Source organism: Hemicordylus capensis, chromosome 2, assembly GCF_027244095.1.
Source record: "Hemicordylus capensis ecotype Gifberg chromosome 2, rHemCap1.1.pri, whole genome shotgun sequence".
In the NCBI taxonomy this organism is placed as follows: domain Eukaryota; kingdom Metazoa; phylum Chordata; class Lepidosauria; order Squamata; family Cordylidae; genus Hemicordylus; species Hemicordylus capensis.
In genome coordinates, this window is record NC_069658.1 from 423,437,486 (window position 1) to 423,459,639 (window position 22,154).

Consider the following 22,154-nt stretch of genomic DNA (forward strand, 5'->3'; position numbering starts at 1 on the left):
GGGCCCAAGGTTAAGAAACCCTGTCCTAGTGTGTATGTGTACAGATTTGTAACTGAACACACTGTACACAGATTATATGTGCACTGAACATAGTGACCCACTTATTGCGCAGCAAAACATGGGTGGTTGGAGCCTTGCTTGCGCTGCTGCATGTGTGGAAGCACTGCTGGTGTTGTGGAACAGGGCAGCTCTGCTCCAACTTAAAGTTACACAAATGTAGTCGGACGACATGACGCCCATTATTTCCAGTGGGTATCACCCAACTGCAGTGTGAGTGGGCGCTCAGCTGTCTGCGTTTTGCTGCGAGATGTGTGGGTCACTGTGTGGACAGGGCTTCTGTCTTGGGCTGTTTGTGGCATGGAAACCAGGTATTGAACTTCATGGTAAGAAGAGTTTCATTTCTCACCTTTATATTTATTCTTCCAAAATACAATATTCACATTCATGGTTAGAATTCCCATGGATACCAGGGAAGCTGAGGTCAAGCCCTGTCTAGAGAGAGAAGCCAGCACTAGTTGCTAATTGTAACTGTAGCTGATGCTTCTTAGTTTGCTTCTACATTATCTCTTTTCTCTCAAGTTGCCATTTTCAATTCACTCACTTTTTACAGAGAATCCAGACGATGCTGTTGCAGATTGTTGCATTTTCAGGTTTGGTGAGTTCTTTCCCATGTTGTCTTCAGGCCTGGTTTTCTGGCTGGGGGCAGTATTACCCAACAATTATAGCACCAGACTGTCTGGTGTGGGCTAGCGAAGTGTTCTGGAGATTAAGGGCAGCTGTATCTTTAAGTAAAAGCAACTTTTGCAGATTCTTGTTTTATTGTTTCCCCTTTCATTATTTCCTGTTCAGTATAGCAGCAGAATTATGGGCAGCCCCCCCGCCCCATCACCACCCTTAGTAAGTTTGCTTCTATTCCCCTCCAAGAAGGGGCTTTAGTTATTGGTTTCTTTGCAGTGTTTTTTTTTTTTAAACAGTAAGTTAGCACTATTTTGTTTAAAAGCAAACCAGTAATTAACAACTCCCTCCCCCCTTTCTAGAAGCAGAAGCTCACTAAGGGGCAGTCACTCACTACTTCCCAGGCATACTGAACAGGAAGCAATAAAAGGGTCAGAATTGGCAAGGAGGATGCTACTGATGAATAATGCAAGGGACTGTGGTATTAAAATGCACTTACTCATGAGTAAACATTACAGAAGGATCCTGGCAATACCGAAGAGCACTGCTAGATAATATAGTGTTATGCTAAGCGCCATGTGGGACTAGTGGTTTGATTCTGCTTCTGTTGTCTGCAGAAAACTATACCTTAGCAGTACTAAGAGCCTTTAGTGTAGAAGCAATGTTAGGCTCCAGGCCTGGAATAAAATTAGGAATTTGCAATTCCCTACTTTCTCCTTTAAGGCCAGATTAAAGTAGCCAAGGGGGAGACTGGATCAGATCAGGCAACTTGGTGGCTGTCGGAGGCAGTGACAGGTAAGTGGCAGGGACTCCCTATTCAGAGAGCTGATCCAGTAACTCCACAGTGAGTCCCTGCTCGCTCATGCATTGTGTTGGTTCCCTCTCCTCATGATGGGACTGGAGTAATGAGGCAGATGGGGAGATCCTCTTCCTACTCCTTCCTTAGGGAGGCAAGGCTGGAGGCCAATCACAGGTGCTCAGGATGGTTTTGCAGGCACGTGATAAAGTCAGAGGCAGGTTTGCCTTCGTAGCAGATCTGGTAGACAGCCGTGAAGAGTGGGAACCTGCAAGGAGAGAAACAGACAAAAGACTGAGTAGCCTCACCCAGCGTTCCCTCAAACAGGGATTCCCAGATGTTGTTGACTACAACTCTCATAATCCCCAAGCAAAGTCTGTTGCAGCTGGGGATGCTGGGAGTTGTAGTCAGCAACATCTGGGAATCCTGGTTAGAGGATGGCCCCACCCCAGGAGGAGGAGGAGGAGGAGGAGGAGACCGAGACCCCCAAGAGGGATAGGTGTCTGTCTGAAACCTCCAGTGACACAAAGGGGTGCATATGTGGGATGACTATGGGGCAATCGTAGAAACCTGCTGCTTGGGAAGGAGAGAGAGAGAGAGCTGGTCTTGTGGTAGCAAGCACAACTTGTCCCCTTAGCTAAGTAGGGTCCACCCTGGTTGCATATGAATGGGAGACCTGATGTGTGAGCACTGTAAGATATTCCCCTCAGGAGATGGAGCCGCTCTGGGAAGAGCGGAAGGTTCCAAGTTCCCTCCCTGGCAGCATCTCCAAGATAGGGCTGAGAGAGATTCCTGCCTGCAACCTTGGAGAAGCTGCTGCCAGTCTGTGAAGACAATATTGAGCTAGATAGACCAATGGTTGACTCAGTATATGGCAGCTTCCTATGTTCCTAGATGTGGTGCAGCTTCGAGAGAACTGAGAATATGCCACTGCTCTGTGCTTTTGGAATTACACCTAAGTAGGGCTGCAAGCTTTAATTGGCTTAATGTTCTGGTAGGTTAATCAGCAGAAGACCAGTTACACTTCTTTGTTTGAGCTGTTTTGGTTCTGCTGTGTTATTGCAATAAAGAATGAAAGAAAATACTAATGAGCTATTAGAGATTGATGATCTTCCTTCTAACCATGAGTGGTGGCTTTTGTGTTTTAAATGGAGTTAAATGCACGGCCAGCCCATCAGTGAGGCTGGGTGAAGCAGTCACCCCAGGCAGCGGATTAGTGCAGATGGCCAATTGGTCACCTCCAACACTTCGCCTGGCCCAATGGCCCCTCACACTTTACCTAGTGGTGGGACCTGCACTGGCCGCCACCCTCCCGCTCTCCCCTCACGTGTCTTGCCTTGCCTTTTCAAACAGCAGAGGGCAGGGAAACAAAGTGGCCAGAAGTGTCTTTCGGTCACTCCCTGCCACTCCACTGCACCCTATGCCTTTTGAATAGGCGGGGCTTGGAGGAAAAGGGATCCGTGGATCCAGGAGAAGGAACTGCTTGACTTCCTTGGGGAGGGGAATCTGTGCGGTGAGCTCATGCAGAGGTGCTCTTACCCCTGTACTTCAGGGCCAAAGTCCAGGGCCTCCCCCTGACGGCCCCTTTAGTCTGTTCTGAGTGGTGTGGTTTGTGCCCTCAAGAACCTAGGTGTTAAAAAATGATGCTTAACTTTCAACTGGGGGGCGGGCACCAAAGGCCTTTAGGTCCAAGCTCCAAAATTACCTAGGTGCACCTCTGAGCTCATGCACCGCTAGGAGATTGGGTGGATTTGGGGAAGGGGTTCATTGGAGTGGAGGCAGGGTCGGTGATTTTCCCTGCTGCCACAGGTGCTGCTGGGGTCTTGGGCCAGGCCAGGTTAATTGTTCTTCCATCAGTATCTCATAAATGCCCCCCTTTTGAGATTGCAGTAACAGGCAAATGTTTTAAGGTGGGTTACCAGCTTATCAGTTAAAAGACAGGGCGATTAGTCAACTGAACATTCCTGAACTGGCTGACAGTTCTACAAAGAAGCCCTCTGCTTCCTGACCACTGCAGAGAACTGCTTAGTGCCAGTGCAACTGGCCTGGAGACTGACATGGGGATAGGCCAAGAGATGCCAAGTCACATGGGGAAGGATACTCACTTGTCCACCAGGTTCTTGTGCTTGAGGATGTGGTGCAGCTCTGCTGATGTCTGAGGGCCCTGCAGTTTTTGCCCATTAAGCATCTCCTTCTCCAGTTGCTCAATAGACTGCAATATTCAAGACAAAGCCCCCACCATCACTGAATGACTTCAAGATGTCACATGGTCCTTTCTCATTCTCCTTTCCCAGCTAGGTGTACCCAGTATGGACAAGAGAAAGCTGGTCTTTCAGTAACCCAGGCAACGACTTCTGTCTATCGTTATATCTACAGTACATAAGGACATAAGAACAGCCCTGCTGGATCAGGCCCAGTGAAGCCCATCTAGTCCCTCATCCTGTTTCACACAGTGACCCACCAGATGCCACTGGGACCCTATAGGCAGGAGTTGAGGGCATGCCCTCTCTCCTGCTCTTATTCCCCTGCAACTGGTACTCAGAGGCATCTTGCCTCTGAGGCTGGAGGTGACCTATAGCCCTCCGACTAGTAGCCATTGATAGACCTCTCCTCCGTGAAGTTATCCAAATCCCTCTTAAAGCCATCCAGGTTGTTGGCTGTCACCACATCTTGTGGCAGAGAATTCCACAAGTTGATGGAATGCCCTCACCCCCTGCCTGTGGGCTTCTTGATGGCATCTGGTGGGTCACAGTGTGAAACAGGATGCTGGACAAGATGGGCCTGGAGCCTGATCCAGCAGGGCTGTTTTTATGTTCTTATGTACTGTTCTTCTGCAGCGAAAGCATGGTGGAGGGGAGGAGAAGGTGCTGGGGGGGGGGGCTCAGCAGCCCATCTTCGCTTCTTGTCCCATGACCCTCTCCAACGTTGCTACATATCCCTGGGTTGCACTGCCAGGAACATGGGACTAGAATGAAAGCATGCCTTTAAGGATATCTGGCAACCTTGCAGGACACCATGCTAGCCAGTGGTGGCTCTCTCACCTTGCCTGTCTTGGCAAACGCCTCGGCCACTTTGCGATTACGGCCCCCATAGCAGGTGGTGATGAGGTCGGCAACCCCGCAGCTCTCCAGGAAAGTGGCGGAAGTGACGGCGCCCTTGCAGAAGAGTTTGGCAAAGCCAATCATCTCCATCAGGCCCAGGCGGATCACAGCTGCTTTGGTATTGTCTCCATAGCCCAGCCCATCGCAGAAACCAGCGCCAACCGCCACCACGTTCTGAGGGAAAGGAGGGAGATGGCTTGTTGATTGCCAGCAAAGCTCAGCAGGCCTCTTGGACAGATGTGTGGACCACTCATCCCTAGGTGATCCAAATCCGGGGGTAGAAATGATTATTCCCATGGAAGGCTAGCAGAGATGGGTGTTTCTCCCCAGAACACACCTTCTCCTGCAAGTGCAACCAAGAGCACAGAATGGGGAGAAGCCCATATTTCATTTCTTTGCAGATCTGCTCCAGCCCCCTAGCTACATAGTGTGTCCCCCACCCCACGGCCAGAGTGTTGTGCCTCAAGTCCAACAGACTTTGTGCTGCCTTGGGGTGAATGGGAGACTCAGTGTTGCAAGGAAACATTTCTGCCCACTTGGGTCTACCTTGGCAATAAATCACACTCCTACTGGGAGTTGCCAAGCCAAACGGGACCGTAGCCCTATTCCCGCACCTTGAGAGCACCACAGATCTCTACAGTGTCTGCCTCTTGCACCACCGTGATTCGGAAATTGGGTGACTGCATCAGCTCCTTCAGGATCTGTCCATGCGCTAAGTTCTTGCTGCCTGGAAAGAGATAAGACAGAGGCAGATAAGTAAAAGGAGGATTGCTCCTTTCACATGAGGCTGCCTGATGTGGAGTCAGCTCACCAGGCCATCTCACCCAGGACTGTCTGCTCAGCCTGGCAGCAGAGGTCTTTCCCATCACATACTAAATGTGATGATCCATTCAATGACAAATGCTACGGATTTAAACTGGTGCCTCTTCTATGCAAAGCATGTGTTCTGTCACTGAGTTATGAGCCCTCCCCTAGGAAACTGGTAGCCAGCCCAATGTGTTGGTTTACTTGGAGCTCTCTTCAGCAGAAAAGATGCAGAGGGATGAAGGGGCTGGAGGTAGTTTAACGTGATGGGGAGAGAGAAGGGATATGTGCAGGGAACAGGACATCCAGAGTGCATGGAGGAATTTTGCTCAGAAATGAAATGTGGCTAGTGGGAACTACAATAGAAATGGCAGGCAAATTGCCTTGTGGGGTTTGCACCTTCCAAAACCATCTGCTTAGTTCCTGAAACCTGCACTACCTCTGCTCCTGCGGTCAGGATGCAACTTTAACCAGTGAGGTTTTAATGATTGTTCAGGTTGACCGAATTAGACTGAATGATTGTTCAGGTTGACACAATTCTTAGCCCCTGATTAAGGAACGCAGGAAGCTGCCTTCACTGAGTCAGACCCTTGGTCCATCTAACTCAGTATTGTCTACACTGACTGGCAGCAGCTCTCCCAGTTTCAGGCAGGAGTCTTCTTTCCCAGCACTACCTGGAGATGCCAGGGATTGAACCTGGGACCCTTCTGCATTCGTGCAGATGCTCTACTACTGAGCTACAACTCCATCCCACAAGGGAAATATCTTACAGCAAACATGCTCACATATAGTCACCAATCTGAATACAAACCAGGGTGGACCCTGCTTAGCAGAGGGGACAATTCATGCTTGATACCGCAAGCATAGACCTGCTCTCCTCCCCAAAGTGAGTAAGAAAAAGACCTCCAAAGGTGGAGTAAAAGAGAAGCTTTGCTTTGTAAAGCTGCAGCTATTCAACAGAAAGACACATTTGTGATATCAGTGGATGTCTGATCCACCTGGGATGCCCTCACCCCAGTTTCCTCAGCAGTAAGATCAAACTCATTACCAATGGTAGTCTCACAGAACTTCTCCTCTGCCACTTCATTGGCAATGTTGGCCCCCATTAGCACACTCATCTCGATGCCCAGTTGCTCACGGATGATGTCCGATATCAGCTTCAGCCCATCTGGGCCTTCATCGACGCCCTTAGAAGCAACCAAAGGCAGAGGTCATGCCAGATCACTGGGGATACCTTGAGAGCCCTTCGTTGTTGGCCCTGTGGCCTGACTGCTACGATTGACTTTAGGCCTCTCAAATGTGCTCCCTCCTACAACGTTATCCCATTGTCATTCACCCAAGTAAAAGTCAAAATAAGTTGTCGTTTCACTGTTACAAATATATGCATCTCTTGAATTGCTGGCTAGCTGTTCAGGATGGCCTCAAGCTTCATTTCTGGTGTGGGTGTGCGATTTCTCTGGATTATTTCTCACCAAAAGCCATCCCTGGAAGACTGCAAAGCAGCAGCCAATTTCCTATCTTCCAGTTTGTGTGTCTTCTCTCTTTCAAACCTGCTCCAGTACCTGTGCTGCCTCATCCATTCTTCCCCTCTGTACCTACGACACAAGTTCAAGTGTGCACTCCTGTTGTGCCTTGTACTTTTTGTAAACTCATCTAAAGTAAACACGGACCCTGGTTCCTACACCCACCGCCCTGATTAGCATTTCTGCCTCAGGCATGCACTGAAAAGGTGGAAATATCCAAGATATGGTAGTGGTGTGGTTAAAAGTATGGAGAGGCAATTCAGCTGTGTTAACTGATCTTTATTCTTGCTACTCCATCGCCTGTCTGCTTACAGGAGCCTGAAGAAGGAGGACTCAGTCATTTTTATGAAAGGGGCCCTTTTGTGAAATGAGTCCTTGATCTCAGAAATGGAACGGCATGCAGTAGTTGTTGTGTCTAGCTATCTGAAAACAGTATGATAATAGACAAGGTTCCCACAACACAGACATTTCCAGTGATCAGAAGAGACCAAGATTCTCAGAATATTGGCAGAACTGATTCCTATAACATTCTAATCTAATGAGGAGAAAGGTTATGAAGACTTTCTTTACAGTCCGATTGGTTGGTTGGTTGCTGTTGCTAGGGGCAAGGGAAACAGCTCAAGCGTAGTGGCCTTTCCATAGGAAAGTTTTAGATACAGTTGGCTAATACAGCTTTGTGTCTGAAGACACCAAGAAAGTCAAAAGATACTCTGAGGAGGTCCACTGCATGGCCACTGAAGCTTTCTGGAAGATGCAGCCAGTTGCAATGCCATATACCACTATCAACCATCTTTCTAGCCCTATTCCCATGCTTCATTCAACATACATACAATCTGTATACCATGTACACACTTTTTAAAGTGAATGCATGTTGCATGGTCTTTCACACATCCCTATTCCATCATTATACCATACATGCATTCATGTATCTGTACCCATGTACAAGTTTTATATCAATAATGTATGTGTGTCCATTTTAAAAAGTGAACCTGGGCATAAGACCCCCTTTAAATGCATGGTACAGGTAGGAAGCAAACTGCTGTTCATCTGTTAGCATGGATGGAGCCATAGATGTGTAAATAACTATACTGCATACAGATGTGACCAAATTGTGTGAACAGGACATAATTAAAACACGTGCATGTGTACAGATATCTGTATGTACAAATAACATATCTGAATAGTGCTAATAAGTCAGCTTCATTGTTTAACCTTACATTATTCATGGACATGATTACCACTTTCCCTTTTAACAGTCTGTTTACACACACACAGACACACACACACACACACACACACACACACACACACACACACATTTTCATCTCTCCCACACTACAAACACTGAAATGCCTCTCAGCATGCTCAGGTAAATGCTTCCAAGCCTGTCCTAGTCACTTCCAGGATAGCACTGGTTCCAGCCAGCCAGCATGCACCCAGAGCACCCCTCACCCCTTAGTCCAACTCATACCTTGATGAGCGAGATACCTATGGCTTCCTTCTTGATGTGGCCTTTCAGCTGGTCACAGAGTTTCCCGATGAACTGATGTGGCACTACGAAGATGAGAATGTCGGCATCAGCTGAAGCCTTCAACACATCTGGTACCGCCACCTGCAGCAATAGGGGAAGGAGAAAGGGCCATCAACATGCAGGCCTAAGCAAGGAAGGAGTGGGGCCCTTACTACCAGGCAGAGGGGATGGAGGGGTGAAAAAATTGGGCAGCTCTGACGGATGCTTGACCAGAGGTAGGTCTGTGTTTGTATTCAAGGAAACGCTCAACATTCTGCACGAAGGTAACCAAAGTCTTCCAACAAAAACTGAATTGTTAACCTGCATAGATTATGCAAAACAAGCCTATTTCCATATAATAACTGCACATTTTGTACACTTTATTCGGTTCCCACTAGTCACTGGAAGGGGGAAAGTTATCCAGAGGGGCAATGAAGCCCACCCTGCCCCAAGCTGCTCACATATTTCCATAACGGCTAGAAATGTGAGCTAAGGCTATGAGGATGTTGAAGTGTGCACCCAATACCCCAATTCTGGGCTTTGCCTGTGCTCGTGCCAGCAGCAAGCCCACCTCTTTGACCATAGCACCCCCCGACAGAATCTTGAGCTCAACCAGTTAGAAGTCAGCAAGGAGCCAGGCTGCCATGGAGGGTGGCTGTGGCGGAGTCTGTTGCAGGCTCCTTCAGTGCCCCCCATCTCCTCCTCCCGACTTGTTTGCACAGGGATCCCGGACCACTTCAGACCCAGCCCATAAGACTAGGTGAGTGCGACCAACGACGTTTCTTCTCTCAGTGGCCTCCCAGCATTTGCTACCCAGGTGGGCCCTGGCACTTTGCTAGCACTAGGAAACGAGATCAGTGAGCAAGCAGAGAGGAGGCGATTTATTACCTTTGTTGCCAAGGCAACTTGTTCCTTGTGCTTCTCTCTGCTGGAAGACGCACACACGAGTCAGCCCTGCTGTGCTCCAGAGAGCCTGACAGCAGAGGCAGCGGGCAGGGGAAGGCAAAGCGGCTCCATCGGGCCTTGCACTCCCTCCCAACTCTCCCCCAGCCGGGGCTGATCTTTACACACCAACATCGTCCACCTAGCTCAGTACAGTCGACTCCAGGGCTGCACAACATTGGCCCTGCTGCAGATGTTGGATTGCAGCTCCCATCATACTTGATTCTAGGCCACTGTGGCAGGGGATGATGGGTGCTGTAGTCCAAAAGCAACTGGAGGATTGAAGCCCTGGTCTACTGGCAGTGGCTGTCCAGGGCTTTAGGCAGGGATTTTTCTCCGCCCATGCCAGGGGAGGGACTATGGATCTTCTGTGTGCTCAACAGATGCTCTTCCAGTGAGCTAGGGCCCCACTCCCAGCTGCGTAGCCTTGTCAGTGTGCCCTTCTCCTGTAACCTTATTGCTGAAGCTTCTCTAGAAGCTTCTGTGAGACAGAGCAAGCCATAACTCGCCATTCTGGAAACACCACTTTAGGACTCAATCCTCAAGGGGCTTTCTGCCCACGCTTCAGCCTTTGACCCCCTGCATCCAAAGCCATGTATACTATGCACTTCCATGGGGATCAAGTGCAGAACAATGTGGTCTCTGGCACAGAATATGGCACCCAGGAAAACTCAACTTTACTTCCCCCCCCCCCCCAAGCAAGTTACTTTTACTGATCAGTGGAGACTTCTAGCCAGAGGTGATCCAAGACATTATGTTGCCCAAGGTAAAGGACAATATGTCCCCACCACCACCACCACTGCCACTGCCTCTGTGGTGGGTGCTTAGCATTCTCAAGCCATGCTGCCAAGGCAGCAGTCATTGCATGTAGCTCAGTGGCAGAGCATCTGCTTTGCCTGCAGACAGGCCCAGGTGCACTCCCTGGCATCTCCAGGTAGGCTTGGGAAGGACTCCTTCCTGAAGCCTCGGAGAAGCTGCTACTAGCCACTGTAGACAATACCGAGCTAGGTGCGCCAATGGTCTGACTCCATATAAGGCAGCTTCCTATGTTCCTAAGCCTGGCAGTGACAGCAGAGGCATCCCTAGCGTGCACTGGGGGGAGAGGGAAAAGGAGACGTGTGCCTCAGTTGGTTGACGCAGAGCATGCCCCAGTAGGGTGACAGAGGGTGATGGCAGTAGGTAGCAGGGAAGCTAATGGGGTGGTGCCCATGGTGGCAGGGTCTTGGTGCTTGTGGCCCCATGCCCCTCCTCATGCCCACAGTTGAGGGCTCATGCCTCACCCTGGCTCGAGGAAGGTCCGCACCTGCTTCTAGCTCCCCCAATGACTGAGGTTCAGTGCATGTTAGTATATTAAAGCATATATTAAGCATAGAGTATATTAATCCATCCAAATGCAAACACTAGATGAAATAAAAGTACAGCCTCAGGTAATGCTAGCCATCAAAAGACAGAAACCTGAATAGGGACATTAGAGCCGGCTCACAACACCCACATTGCAGCAGCCTGGGGGAATCTCATGTTTGGATGCTTGCTCACATCTAGAGCTCCGTATCAGGGCCTAGGGCTTAGCCTAGCTCTGCAGTCTCCACCCTTTTCCAACCAAGGACCCACCTTTAATCCAGCCTAAAGGGACCTGCTTTTAATGTTTAAACAATATACATGCCCATCTTTCTCCTCCTTTCTCCAGGGAGCAGAGCAGGGCTCCTCCACCTTCAAGAGCTTCATGGAAGCAGGAATTTGGCCAGGCTCAACTTGTCATGCAAGTATTAGAAAAACCGCAGCTGCTGGGATTCCCCCTTCTACACAACCATGAAAGGTCTAGGATCCCCATCCTCCTTGGCACCTGGCTGCCTCTCGCGCTGTCTTTTCCCTCTGGTTAATTCCCTAAAGACTGGGGGCAGGGGCGGGGGCAAAGGCAGGAGAAGGGTGCAACTCACTAATAGTCCTCCTGACTCACCTGGAAGCTCTAGCCCACTTTCTGACTCACTTTCCAGGTATAGGGAATGTTTTCTGTTGGGAACTTTTTACTCCTGAGCTGTGAAGCTGTACGCTACTAGGTGATGTTTTGGTGTCTTTCATCCACCCCTCATAACATTCTCCCAAGACAGGGGGACTAGCTTTGGTGAAGATCCCGTTTTTCATTGCAGCATCACAAACATCAGCGTGTTGCAATGATTATGAGTGTTTGGCTGAGAACCCCAGGTCCAAATGCTTGTGAGCCAAGAAGGTCATGGGCTGGTCTGGGGCTCATCACCATCTCTCACGGGGCTGTTGCAGAAAAAAGAATGCCACTTTGAGAGCCTTGGAGGAAGGATGGAAAAAGAAAAGGGAGGGGAAAGCTTTCCATACAGGCAGGGTGAGGACAGCTGAGACATCAAGAGCGCTGGTTCCTAGTCTATTTCTGGGCCCAATTTAAAGTGCTGGTTTAAGTCTTCAAAGCCCTAAGTGGCTTGGGGCCTGGTTACCTGAAAGAGCACCTTACCCCATATGTCCCTACTGGACCTTAAGTTCCTCTGCAGAGGTCTTGCTCCAAGCGCCCCCACATTAAATGAGGTGAGGCAGGGGGCAACCAGCCAGGGAGAGGGCCTTTTCAGCTGTGGGACAATTTGCTTTTGTGCCTTTATATTGTGTATTTTATTTACTTTGGTTTTACTGTTGCGAGCTGCCCAGAGGACAATTTGTAAATAAAGTAATAATAATAATTTGATGGTTAAGAGGAATAAAATAAGAATTTTGATGAGGAGGATGAGCAGAGCTTTAGTGATGGATGAGGCTTTGATGAGGTGCACAATTGCCCAACTCTGCTGACCGCTTATTACCATCCCATAAGAACAGCCCTGCTGGATCAAGCCCAAGAATGCCCATCTAGTCCAGCATCCTGTTTCACACAGTGGCCCACCAGATCCCTCTGGGGAGTCCACAGGCAAGAGACGAGGGCATCCCCCATCAGTTCTCTCTTTCCCCATTTCTTTACCACCCCCTCGAAAAAAGAGGCTTCCAACATTAAAAGGCTGAGAGCAGTTCTACAACCTTCAAGGTGGACACTGAAGTCTCAGAGAGGTTGACAAAGATACTACACACTTCCAAGAAAGATGAAAGTGCTAGTCAGTTTGATTTAAGACTGCACCCCCTCCCCCACAAGTATATTGCTATTTAACTGGCTTGAAAACTACCATTTTCCACAGGAGCGGATCTTTCCAAAATCAACGTGTCCCTTTGAACAAGGGACTTTTGTTGATATTTTTGTTTTTCATGTTTTGGTGACTGTTCCGAAAACTTGAGTCAACATCCTTATTTGAAAATGTACAGCAAACGTACATACGGGAGAAAAACTCTCACACTCCTTCGTTTATTCTCTCTCCTGCTTTGGTGCATAGCCTTGCTGTACATTTGCTGTACATTTTCGGATAAGAATGTTGACTCAAGTTTTTAAAAGTCATCAGAATGTGGAGAAACAAAAGTTCTTTGTTCAGAGTATGTGGGAGTGAAAAATATGTTAGATTCTCAACATCAGACACAATCTATCCAAGCCCTACAGATGCCAACAGCACATGCTTAGCTCTCCTCTTGGAACCAATGAGATTTGTTTAAAAGTGTGTAGCATTGACTGGATTGCATCCATTTTAAATTGTGAGGTAGTAAAGCTACCTATTGGCGCAGCAGGGAAATTACTTGACTAGTAAGCCAGAGGTTCCTGGTTCAAATCCCGCTGGCGTGATTCCCAGACTATGGGAAGACTATGGGAAACACCTATATCGGGCAGCAGCGATGTAGGAAGATGCTGAAAGGCATCATCTCATACTGCGTGGGAGGAGGCAATGGTAAACCCCTCCTCTATTCTACCAAAAAAAACCCCAGGGCTCTGTGGCCGCCAGGAGTCGACACCGACTCAACGGCACACTTTTACCTTACACCAGAATCAGGAGTTCTGGCAATTTCTTAGTAGCATGATCGCTACAGCCCAGGGCTGGAACCACAGAGATTATGAATGCATGTGCTCATGCTTCCCCTGTCTGTTCTATCAATGGCAGTACTTGGCTCATACAGGTGCTTGGACCCATTAAGAAAGGAGTCACCTTCAGCCATGAGGCAACCCAGAATTTATCCTAGACCGGACTAGGCAGCATATGAACATAGGAAGCTGCCTTATACCAAGTCAGACCCTTGGTCCATCTAGCTCTGTATTGTCTACACAGATCGACAGCAGCCCTTCAGGGTTTTAGACAGGGGTCTTTCCCAGCCACCCACTGACTCTTTCGAGAATAGCCTTCCCTCTTGCTGTGCAGAAATTGGAGCTGTAATTAGTACTGTAATTCGAGGCCCCAGAAATGGCTACAAAGCTTGTTCCATCTAGGAAATGGCTGTAGCATTCCTAGAACTAAACAGACACTAGCGGTGGATAAACCATTTATTTGGGGCATGACAAGTTAAAATCTCTACTCAGTCACCTCTGAAGCTTACTTGCTGTTTTCAGGCAAGCCTAACAACTCACAGAGTTGTGCTAAGGATACAATAGAGTGAGAAAGCGCTGAATGCAAAGCCATTCAGAAGGGAGAAATAGGAATGTTGCCTTAAAGAACAGAAGAGCCATTTCGCAGGGTGCCTTCAGGCCTTATGAGTCCATACCGAGTCAGTCCTACACGGCAAAGTGCCCTGCTTCATGAGTTATGCACTGATGTGTCATTAAAAGAACAGATTTTAAAAATCTGATTATATTTTTCGGCATTGTGGTGGGTGCCATTTGGATGTTTTGCCTCAAGCACCTGTGTCTCGAGACCTCTTCGGTTTCATAAGCTATAAGTTCTAAGCCCAAGAAAGGCAGATAATGCATTGCCCCCGCCTGGAAGAATACCATTTAATTCCCTCCCCCTTCACTTCCATTCCCCACCCTGCGTCCAAACGCACCACATTAGGTGGCAGCTTGTGGCCTGGCAGGTATTTGACGTTCTCATGCTGCGTGTTGATGATCTCCGTGAGTTTCTTGCCACCGATCTCTTCCTCAAACACCCACATGTTGACTGTGGTGTCAAACTTGTCCAGTTGGGCTGCATTGCTGCCCACAATCTTGGCGATAGCCGAGCCCCTGCAGAAGGACGGGAAAGATGACACAGTCAGGAACGTGGCCTCCCCGCTCTGTGCGGGGTGACAGACTCTCCAGTCCCCCCCCACTCTTTTTGTTAGAGTACCACAATTCTAGCTGAGCCATTGACATAGGATGGGGACAGACCACATGGAGGGGGAGGTGCTAGAAAAGACAGCCCTCCCCCGTGTAGTGGTTAGAGCATTAGAGGCTTGGGAGACTCGGGTTCAAATTCTAACCAAATTATAGTGTTCCACTCTTTCAAGCCTCTTTGAAGTTAAGAGGTTAATTTGTTGTTGCACTTCCTCAATGCCACTAATATGACACTGTTCAGAAACTCTACACACTCTACATCAGTGGTCAAATCCCAAGGACAGGTAACACCAAGATCCTGAGAGGAAGAGCCTAGAATAGGGATGCTTACACTTCAGTTCCAGAATGGACTACAAGTCCCTTGGCCATTGTGGCTGGGGATGATAGGAACTGTAGTCCAACAGCATCTGAGGACCCAAGTTGGAGAACCCTTGCAGCTTCTACCGGCAAGGAGGGAGAATAATTAATAGGCACGGAGAACCCCCCCCCCCGGCTCAATATATACTTTTGTCCTTTAGCAAGAACATTCCCAGATTTTTCTGGGAATTTAATAAATGTCCATTAATGTATACAAGAGAAAAATGACAAAAAGAGTCAGGTGTTTATTATGGCTAAAATGATGTCTAAGCTGTTGAAGTGAGAGCTGATCTTGGTGAGGAGAGCTGATCTTGTGGTAGCAAGCATGACTTGTCCCCTTAGCCAAGCAGGGTCTGCCTTGGTTGCATATGACTGGGAGACTAGAAGTGTGAGCACTGTAAGATATATAGAGCAGAAGGTTCCAAGTTCCCTCCCTGACTTCTCCAAGAGAGGGCTGAGAGAGATTCCTGCCTGCAACCTTGGAGCAGCCGCTGCCAGTCTGTGAAGACAATACTGAGCTACTGTAGATAGACCAACGGTCTGACTCAGTATATGGCAGCTTCCTATGTTCCTATGAGAAGTAGACAGACTTCAAGGCACTGGGACAGAAAGACTGAATATGCAAGGAGTGAGCAATCTTTCTCTCTTTCTTTCATTTTAATTCTATCCATCCTCCAAGGAATTCTGGACATCACACACAGAGAGTTCTTCCTCGCTTTTCATCTTCACAGCAATCCTGTGAGGTAGGCTAGGCTGAGAGAGACACTGGTCCAAGGGCTGTTATGAATCGAAATCTACCAGTCCTAGTTGACCCTTCAAAAAGGGGGGTTCCAGAGGGGGGCAAGCAAGCACCTCTGGGACAAGTGGCTTGCCCACACTGCCACCCCCCAATTTCTGTTTCAGAAATATGTTGGGCACAGTTTGTCCACCCATCAATGCATGTTGGCCTTTTTATGACCCCCTCAGCGCCCCCCCCCCCCCGTCAAAGCGCACAAGTTCAGTTTTATTTATTTTCACATTTCTATCCCGCTCGTCCGCCAAGGAGCCCAGAGCGGTGTACATGGTTATGTTTCTCCTCACACCAACCCTGTGAGGTAAGTTGGTGGCGGTGAGGGCACAGATTTGCAGGCAAAAGCACCCAAGAAGGCAGACAGACGTCTCCTTCCTGGACAGCGCTAGCGAATGCAGCCACCACTGTTGCCCGACAGAGGCCCGTTCTCGCAGGAGGAGGGCTGAGTGTAGCCCGTAACACGAGCGGTGATGCTGCCCCGAAGCCGCTTCTGCCTCATCTCAGCCAAGGCCCTGCGGTTGCAGCCTTAGGGGAAGGGGGAAGACACCCTGCGCATGCTCACAGGACCGCCCTACGCCCCTGATGCCGCACAGCTGAGCCCAGGCCCAGGGGCAGGCAACGAGAGGTCCAGCGGGTGGGCGCGCGGGGGTGGGTGGGCGTCAGCCCTGGAGCCGCGAATGGCGAGTGGCTCCCCGGAGAAAGGGGAGCAGCAGGCACTAGCTTGCAGTTGCCCACCTGGGTTCTCCTTCGACACACACAGGTCCTACCAGCAGAAGGGCCGTCTGAACTACGCCTGGCGGCCCAACAGAGGGGCATAGAGGCGTGAGCTTGGCGTGCCAGGAGACGCAACAAGTGGACCACACAGAGCCCCTCCATTGGAGGAAGAAGGGCTACTTCGATGGCATCGGGAGCTGCTGCTGCTGCTGCTACAGCCCGACTGCCGCCCGAATTGAACCATTGGCGTCGCGGGCAGTTCCCCAGCGGTTCAGACTCGGCGGCGGCGGCGGCGACCACCTTCCCAGCCCTACTTCTTGGCACTGCCAGGGAAGGGATTCTTCCCCGACCCTCCCTCTGCGTGCCAAGCAGGTGCTCCGCTGCTCCCCCACAGCGCAAATCTCACACGCCCGAGGAAGCACAGGGGTGTTCGCAGCTCGAATCGGCGGGCGGGTTCCAAGCACTCGGCCCCCCAGCTCCACCCCTCCCTTTCCCTTCATTATCTCCCGGGGAGCGGGGTGGACACGACGGTCTCTCCCCCCCTCTCCGCCCCGCCCGCTAGCTAGCTAGCTACGCCCCTGCCTAGGCGAGAAAGAGGCTCCCAAGCACGCCTCGGGCTGGGCTCGTCCCCTGTCACTGGAGCCTGGTTCCAGTGGGGACTCCAAAAGCCACCTAGCCAGGGCCCCCACGGCGTACTTTGATCCTGGCCAGCTTCTTCTCTCGCTCACTCCTGGGCGGCTCCTGATGATCTCCCCTGTGTGCCTGCAAAACCCCTCCCTAGACCAGGCAGGGACTCCCTCTGGGTGGGCAGAAGGGGGGGGGGCTGCCTGCTGTTAGGGCTGCTGCCAACTCTGACTGCAGCTGTTGCCACGGCCAGAAGTTTTTCTTCCCCCCTCCAATATTCGTCGTGCCAAGCACGTTTAAAGTACCAAACCCTCAAAGTCTTGCTTCCAAGAGCAACGCGGAGACGGATCCTGATTCCATGCCAGGCACCAATCCTGGACGGGGGTGGGGAGGGCGACCCTACCTCCTTTCAGCTCTTAAAGGCGATGCAGTGCGCGCTCCTCCTTCGCTACAGAAAATCATATGAAAGGGGCGTGCCTTCTTGGACTCCGGGTTCTTGGGCTCCTACGACCCCTGCTTCGCCTTGCCCCGATCTGCCCCCCCAGCGCCAGCCGCCCTCTCGCCATGCTCCCCCGCGACATACCAGTTGCCGGAGCCCACGATGCAAACTTTCTTGCCACCCATCTGGACTGACGAACTGTCAGGCTCTGTCCTCCCTGCTTCGCTGGAGGGGCATTTTAACTCCTCGGCTCGGCTCGGCCACGCCTCCCCCGCAGCCCGACCCTTTCCTTGCCAGCCAAACGGGTCTGTCTGTGAGAGGGAAGCAGAGGGCCTTGGGGAGGGGGGAGCGAGGAACCCGCGATGGGGCTACTTGGGGCGGAGGGAGCGTGTGGACAGGGGTCGCTCTGAAGCTCCCTGAAGCCCGGCGACTACACGCTGCCCACAAGCAGACCAGAGCTGCTCACACACACGCGCTGGGATTCGTCCATGCCTTTGCCAAACCTCCTCATCAACTGCATGGCAGCCAAGCTGATCGTGGAAATCAACCTCCTTGCACTTCACTTGTTTGGGTATTTAACAAGTTTCGGCAATCACCTGAAAATGGCCTCCTCTTAACATCAACTCTCTTTATAGTCCAGTTGGTTGGATCTAACCTGGGGAGGGACTACAGCTCAGTGGCAAAGAAAGCTGCTACTTTGCGCACACAGAAGGCCTTGATGCCAGTCTTCTGGTAGGTAGGGCCAAGAAAGGGCCCTGCCTAAAGCCCTGGAGAGCTGCTGCAGGCCAGTGTAGCAATCAGACTCAGCAGCAGCAGCAGCAGCAGAGCTCCATCTGTGATGTGTACACATTGATTAGGACATTTCTGTTGACAGTAATGAAGGCTTGAGACTAGAATGCTGATTTTGCTACACTCTAGGAAACGGAAATGAAGCCCACTCTTGCTTGGGGTATGCCTTGTTGAACTCAGTGTCTAACTAACCCATTATAGGGCTGTGCTGTAAGATTGCAACCCTATATGCCCCATTATCTGGAACTAAGTTCCATTGAGCCTACTTTCACAGGTAGGGTTGTGAATTGTCTGGCCTGATGGAGCATTTTAAAAAGAAAATTCAGACATGCACAATGATATTTGAGTGTAATGTGCACACGTGACACAGGCCGCTACCATGCACACCAGTGGATTGTCCATGTCTGCATATAAGTAGAGTCACATTCCACACCTACACAGAACAGACAAACATTCTCGGCACGGAGCATTTGCCGGCACTATTGCAGAAGAGTCTTGCATTCATTGCTGAAGACTCTGTAGAGAGTAGCAGTGGACTCTGCAGGAAGCATCTTTGAGAGGGAGAAGAGAAGTGAGTGTGCTTGATCAGGGCCTGGGTTCTAGTGAGCCTGGACTACTCACTTTACTTTTCACATTGTTATCAATCACTTTTATCCGCTATCATAACTATTATACGCTATCATGACTCAAATTACTACACAACTCTTATTTTAGAATTATTTTAGAATTGTGCTTTATTTAGAATTATTTTAGAATTGTACTTTATTATTATTATTGTTATTATTATTATTATTATTATTATTATTAATTTATTTACACAGACAGGTGTTATTGACTGGTTTGTTTTATCCTGATATCGAGTCCTTCCCAAGGACCTGGGGTGGCTGAATTTTATTGTCACTGTTGTTGCTGTTGTTATAGATATCGTCGCAGAATATAGGCTGTTCCCAGTAAAGCTGCTTTTTGTAACTGGCTGGTGGTGATTTCTGTGGCCCCTATGGTGTTGAGGTGCTCTTCAAGGTCTTTTGAAACTGTACCCAGGGCGCCAGTGACCACTGGGATTATTTTGGTCTTTTTCTGCCACAGCCTTTCAATTTCAATTTGTAGATCTTTGTATTTGGTGATTTTTTTCTATTTCTTTCCCTTCTATTCTGCTATCCCCTGGTATTGCTATGTTGATAATTTTAACTTGTTTTTCTTTCTTCTCGACTACAGTTATATCTGGTGTATTGTGTGGCAGATGTTTGTCTGTTTGTAGTCAGAAGTCCCATAATATTTTTACATCTTCATTTTCTTCAACTTTTTCAATTTTATGGTCCCACCAATGTTTGGCTACAGGTAGCTTGTATTTTTTGCAGATGTTCCAGTGTATCATCCCTGCTACCTTGTCATGCCTTTGTTTGTAGTCAGTCTGTGCGATCTTTTTACAACAGCTGATTAGGTGGTCCACGGTTTCATCTGCTTCTTTACAAAGGCGGCACTTGCTGTTTGTTGTTGACTTTTCGACTTTTGCTCTTCTTGCATTTGTGGTTAGTGCCTCTCCTCCTCCTCCTCCTCCTCCTCCTCCTCCTCCTCCTCCTCATTATTTTGAACTGCATGTTTAGTGTCTAGCTTCAGATTTTAAAAAGCCCTGCAGATATGCTTAAATATCCAGACTGAACTGATTTGTGGGTCATGGCACTTAAGTGAATTTCTAGGATTAAAGACCCCCACCCCCTTTATTCCATGTATGGGGCTTTTTATACAATGTAACTGTCCAGTCTGCTGGACCCCCTTGTGGAAGCCTCCTCCTCATTACTCAGACCATGCCTGAGGTTTAAGCTCTATCTTCAGCCAAACCAAACTCAGGCTGCACACTGACCTGGGAGAATGCAGTGGGGCTTGCTTCTCAGTAAACATGCAAAACGAAGAGTAAATTGCCTGTGTTCACAAAAATGGTAGGTAGTAGCCATGGTAGTCCATAAGCAATCTCTAAAAGCCCAATTATAGGCTGGCAAGACCTTTGTTGGGCTCTACAAGAACAGCACAAAGTCTTCTGAGAACCGCAACTTTCAAGGTCTCCAGAACACTTGATCAGGCCAGACATCAAGCAAAGAAAAAGAAGGGTGGGGGAGGAAACCTGGACACGATGTTCCAGCCCCACTCAAATCTCCAGTTTCTAAGTGTAGGAAGAGTGAAGCTGACTTAAGTTGCTTTGCTTTACTTAGTGTTAGACCAGGGCTTCTCAAACCTGGATCCCCAGATGGTATTGAAGTACAACTCACATCGCCCCCCCCATCCACTATGGCCTTTGTGGCAGAGGATGATGGGAGCTGTAGTCCAACAACACCTGGGGACCTGAGAACCCCTGTGCTAGACACTGATCTCACAATACGTCCAGGGCTAGCCTGAGACCAAGAGATGCATGGCTGCTTTCCCGTTGCCAGAGAAGAGAAAACCGAGCTGTTATTCTGTTCTGTGCCTGTGTTGTTACTGCTGCAGGCCTGGTCCAGGTTATCACAGTTGCAAACAGCAAAGGTCAGGCTGGTGAGGAAAGAGCAAAGGGCAACTCTTAATCTCTGCCTGATAGCAACTTAGTGGGGCACAGGGCACAGCCTTCTACCACAGGAGGAGCCAGAAGTGTGGGGATCAAGCAGAGCTTTGGCTAGATTGTTGTCATTCCAGCACAAGAAGAAACTCCAGCCTCCAGACAGAAGACTTAGACAAGACAGAAACACACTCACAACCTCCCCTAGCGCAAAAACCTGTGTGCCTTGGAACTTTGAAGTTACAGTGCAGAAAAAGTGTGTGTGTGTGTGTGTACATGTGCATGCAGGCAGGCAGACACACACTTTGGCATGATGCATACTGAAAAAGAAACTTGCAGCTTTGAGGTAGGGCTTAATATACAGTTGAAGGGACCATCAAAGATGTCCTTATGAAGGCTTTCAAAGACAGGAGGAGTGTCTTTCCATCTCCAGACTAGAGGGTAATTGAGAAAGGGCACTGCAACTCAAACTTTATCCGGCATGCACTGAAGATCAGGGCATCATTTAAGCCAAGGCTATTCCTTAAGTTCTTGCCAAACGCAGGAGGCATGACTCAGGACTGTGTGGAGGGTGCTTCTGAGGATGTGCAGAATTCATCTCCCTCCCCAGCCTAGAATCATCTTCAGCTCTAAGTAAAGGGGGTTAAGGGGAAAGTCTTCCCTGCCATTGAGCAAGATGACTTTCAATCAGGGTTAAACCTTGGACTCTCTCTCCTTTTTATGTGGCAAATTTGACACTGATTCAATAGGAGAAGGGGGTTGTAAATTTGCAGAGCAACCTATGCATGGGTATGTAGAAGTAAATCTCACTGTTTTCAAAGGCGGCTTACTTCCAGATGAGGGTGCATAAAACTGCAGTCTCAACTGCTTTCTTTGACGGATCATGCCCCCACCTGCCTTAGATTCACTAAAGCAACATTCACTCTCAACTCTAAAGGTGTTGAGGCAGAAGTGCATCCTTCTCATACTTTACTCATACGTGCCTTACTGAGCAAACCTTTGGTCACTATAGACCCATGATATGTTGCTGCCTGGAACAGAGAGCAGCCAAATAGGACCCCCCCCTTTCTTGTTCTGTGATTTTTTTCCAGTTTACATCAACCCCGCCCCCCACATTTCCTTTCTTCTTTCACATCTCTCCTTATTTCCTTAACTACTAGGAAGAGAAGAGGGAAAGCAGTGTGGTGCCATTTTGCCTTTTTTCTCTCTGCAGGCATCTGGGGGTGGGGGTGGGGATATTGGGTGGGCTTCAGTGCCAGCCCTGAATAATGGTACACGTTCTACCACCTGCGCTGGCCTGCTTCACAGCAGGGCTGGTCTTGCCTTTGGTGTAGAGGGTTTACTGATTCCACCCTTACAGAAGGGGTTTAAGCCATTTGGGTACAGGCCT

At 49.3% G+C, this 22,154-nt stretch overlaps 1 protein-coding gene across 3 annotated transcripts; it reads right to left on the reverse strand.

Moving 5' to 3' along the window:
• Positions 1-371: 371 nt before the first annotated feature.
• GPD1 (glycerol-3-phosphate dehydrogenase 1) lies at positions 372-17,745 on the reverse strand. Of its 3 annotated transcripts, none has more exons than XM_053301323.1 (8): positions 17,593-17,745; positions 14,257-14,434; positions 8,371-8,511; positions 6,425-6,563; positions 5,187-5,299; positions 4,513-4,746; positions 3,577-3,683; positions 372-1,739 (listed from the first exon to the last, which is right to left on the reverse strand). In XM_053301323.1, exons 1-8 carry the CDS (start codon positions 17,631-17,633, stop codon positions 1,643-1,645), a joined length of 1,050 nt encoding a protein of 349 aa, XP_053157298.1. In that variant the 5' UTR covers positions 17,634-17,745; the 3' UTR covers positions 372-1,642. The 3 variants fall into 3 exon arrangements, with proteins under 3 accessions (XP_053157298.1, XP_053157297.1, XP_053157299.1); XM_053301322.1 differs by lacking the exon at positions 17,593-17,745 and adding an exon at positions 17,413-17,486; XM_053301324.1 differs by lacking the exon at positions 17,593-17,745 and adding an exon at positions 17,082-17,184.
• Positions 17,746-22,154: the final 4,409 nt, after the last annotated feature.